This window comes from Gavialis gangeticus, unplaced genomic scaffold (assembly GCF_001723915.1).
Source record: "Gavialis gangeticus isolate Ggan-Ray unplaced genomic scaffold, GavGan_comp1, whole genome shotgun sequence".
NCBI lineage: Eukaryota > Metazoa > Chordata > Crocodylia > Gavialidae > Gavialis > Gavialis gangeticus.
The window spans coordinates 57,809,266-57,812,961 of record NW_017728994.1 but is presented as its reverse complement, the minus strand read 5'-3'; the positions used below and the strand labels follow the sequence as shown (position 1 = coordinate 57,812,961).

The following is a 3,696-nucleotide window of genomic DNA, read 5'->3' as shown; positions in this document are numbered from 1 at the left end:
GTGGCTCAGCAGGGTGCCGTGGGACTCTGTACGCTGTCCAGAAGCTGGGGCTGTTCGGGCTGAGCGCTGCCAGGCTCTGGGTGACTGCTGAAGCTGCCCCAGCTCCAGAATAGTGCACAGTGCCCTGCTGAGCAGCACTGTACCCACACAATGCGACAGCTGTCACGCAGGTGTCAAACATGGGGACGATTCCCACTGCCCCATGCCACATGGTGGAGCTCTGTCATGAGCCCCCCAGAGGCCCTTATAGCTGCTGCTGCAGCTGGTTAATGAGGGCCTTTTTGGTGCGGGGGGCGTTTAAAGTGCTGGGACACTGGGGCCAGGCAGGGCAGCCATGGGGGTGCTGGGCGTGCAGGTGGGGGATGGGGTTGAGTGGGAGTCCCCTGGTGGTTCCCTCCCCCCTCCTCCAGCCCCCCATCCCCTACTTACCAGCACAGAGCCCAGGTCCAGCTCCCTGCAGCAGCGAGTGGGGACTTCCCGCATCTTCAAATTGATTTGGAGGCTTCCGATTCAATTTGGACTTTTTAATGGGTCTCCCAATTCAATTCAGATTCAGAGATTCAGTCCTCAAATTGGGCCAAATCTCTTCCAAATTGAATCAGCTACCAAAGTTTCACACAGCCCTATTTTCCATCTTTTGCCATTCCTCATTCAAGTGCTTTTCTTCAGCTACCATACACTGATAACTTTGCTGCCACCTCTCTCTATCCTCATTTTCATAGTTACCACTCTCATCCTTAGACTTATTTGTAACACTGTATAAGAATAAATCACTGCAAAAACACAAACAGGAGATAAGTCTCTTACTCACCTGATTTTTTGGGACACTTTGCTCTAAGGACATTATTAGCTTGCCCATATTCCCAGGATTCACAATGTTTTTTGTTCCACAGACATCTAATCCCTGGACCAGCATTTTTACATAGTTCTTCATCTTTAAATGCTTCACAGTTTGGAGGCTTGTACACAAGGATGTCATTCAAAAGAACACTTGAAAACCCCCCAAATATATACATGGACCTATAAGAAAAGCAAAGGAATATAACTACTTTAGAAGTAAAATGTTATTAGTTACATCACCTTGCTTTCTATAGCACACACAAATATCATTCACAGCTCTCTAAAACCATGTCAGTTATTTCCTTGCAAATCTAATGGTTCACTGGGGGGGTGGTTATGTTACCCCTAACTGAAATTTAACAGAGTATGCTTAGGCTCAGCCAAATTAAAGCTATATTATAGAGAGACACAGAAAATGAATGGGAAGAAGGAAGAGAGATTCCTCAAGGAAGAGTACTGTCCTTTGGAGTGAAGTAATAAGAACAATACGACTAGATGGCCTACAGGAACAGAGAACATTTCTCTTAGATAGAAGATCCCAAGGGCAAGTAAAAGAAGCTAGCAGGTGAGTATTTTTCTCAGATGACAATGAATATCTGATTCAATGAAAGCAGCAATCAGAAAAGACAATTTGGTTTTGAAAGTATCGCTTTCCTCTTTTCTCATTTAAAATTAAGACGACTTGGAATCAAAATCAATCCATACTACTCTGGCATCACGTACCCTCAAAATGGAAGGGAGTTTGGTGGAGCTATAGGAAGCAAAGGGCTCTGAGATGCATCACAAATTCATATAACAAGATCTGAAGATAGAATTGGAAGTTTTTGCCACTCAAATCCAATTCTTGGTAAACAGCAAGTCCTAAAGCATCAAATATAGTTTAGATAAGAATGTGAACATTTTGAATTCCACTTATCATAATTTATGAAACCTGACAATAACTACATTTTTATTTATAAGCAGTCCTCTATGAATGAAACAATCTGCACAGACTTCGTCAGTGAAGTTTGAGTGCTCTGTTTGCTGAACTATGCAAGCTATTGCTGTTATCTATGGTAAAGAACTATTATTATTAATGATTACTATATATCCTTGCATCACTTTGAAAAAGTCATACAATATTTATGCATACGAAATCTGTAAAAGCCCCAAGTATATTTACATATTAAGATTATTAAAACACAATAAATAACAGAGAAGAGCCGATATACAACTGTTGGCATTAAGGAGTCAGCGTTTATGGTACCAACGGGTGCTAAATCTTACCCACCTATGGTCAAACCCACAGAGGGCCAACAGAAGACAGTTTCTTAAAAGTTTCTTAAAAATTTTTCCATCAGAGGTATGATGTTTACCCCTGTAATATTGCAGTAACTATAACTGTCGTCTTAATTGCTTATGTTTTTGTTTTTCTTTTTAAATAATGAACTATTTAACCATTAAGATAAAGTTAATCTTGTTATGATTTACTTTTTATAATATTTCAATCAGTCATTATTAGTGCTCTGGAATTAACCATCTATTTTAAATTTCCTATTGCTTAGCATAAATATATTTGACCTATTGGTCTCATGATTTTAGAACATAAATTTAGTGTAAGGAAAATGCTTATGTAAGATTTGTGGTATGTCCCACTTATGTGAAAAGAGGTAATGAAAGAATGAATGATGCATGTATGTGACAACATGAAGGAAGACAGTCCTCTTGCAGCAGGTGAAAATAGCCTTCTGTGGTTTAACAGTTAAAGGCTGCAGCAAAGTCGAGTCAGAAGTTAAGGATTACCAAATACTAGATCATCCTTCACCCTGACAGCTGAAGACTGCAAGCAACAACCCCCGCTGAAGATTGCAGACTACCAAGCCAGAAGATCATGTCCTACTAATCCCAGCCTGACAACAGGACAAGGAGGATGACCTTCATGTCTGACTCAGCAGAATCCATAGACTTGTATGGACAGCCATCACTAAAGAATAAACACGAAGACAAGGCTTTGGGTCTTTTCCACCTGCAAGAAGGAGTTTTGGGCACGTCCAACAAGACCTGACTCCAGCCCTCATGGTTAGTGTGGCTAGCCACCAGACTGACCTGAGCAACTTTAGCACTTAGTAACACCTTAACCTTTGCAGGACTAACTACCTATATGTGTGTGTGCTTGTTTCTTTTGTGTAAATGAAGGAATGAATGAGTATGCATGGGAATGAGCGAAGCAGATAACCTTACTGTTCTGTATTTCTTTTATGTTGCATGTTTTATCTTCCAATAAATGCAGTGTTGTACCTTATCCCCTGATAAGATTCCTGCCTGTTTTTAATTCACACTGTATACCCTGTGTATGCAACACCCCAGAAGACTGTGGGGAACAAACAAGGAGTTTGGCGGCTGCACCCTCCAAATGTCAGGGGATCTACCAGGTGCCAAAGCTATTTGCACAGATGCAAGATATCTCTACCTCAGCTACAAGGACACCTGCATAAATAGCCACACAGGGCTTCTTCCACTAAGAGCATCTCTACGAAGGGGCTGTGACAGAAGCATTTTGTAAAAAGGTTGCAGAATAGTTATTATAGTCAGACACTAGTAGCTCTTGGTACACGTTGATTTTTCATGCAAACCTTATCTTTCACCCAATAAAGAAAATTCCTCTGAGAACTGTTTAACTTTAAAAAAGAAATCAGTCATCTATAGTGCATTATTGCCTGAAAGAGAGACTGCATGTTATATCCAAGTGATGACTATACTTGATGTTCAATTTCAAACATACTGTAACTGACTCCAGTGGGAAAAGTTCCACCAGACAGTTGATTTAAGTGTTCAACTAAACATGCTTGTAGCAGAGGACGGGGGGGGGGGGGGGGG

The 3,696-nt window shown here is 41.1% G+C and overlaps 1 protein-coding gene across 3 annotated transcripts in view; it reads right to left on the bottom strand.

Moving 5' to 3' along the window:
• ATRNL1 (attractin like 1) overlaps positions 1–3,696 on the bottom strand; it is a 1,264,546-nt gene that overhangs the window by 972,314 nt on the left and 288,536 nt on the right. For all 3 annotated transcript variants that reach the window (XM_019502885.1, XM_019502884.1, XM_019502883.1), the window contains exon 12: positions 812–1,020. In XM_019502885.1, the coding sequence (XP_019358430.1) occupies positions 812–1,020 (209 nt within the window). The remainder of the gene's footprint in view (positions 1–811; positions 1,021–3,696) is intronic.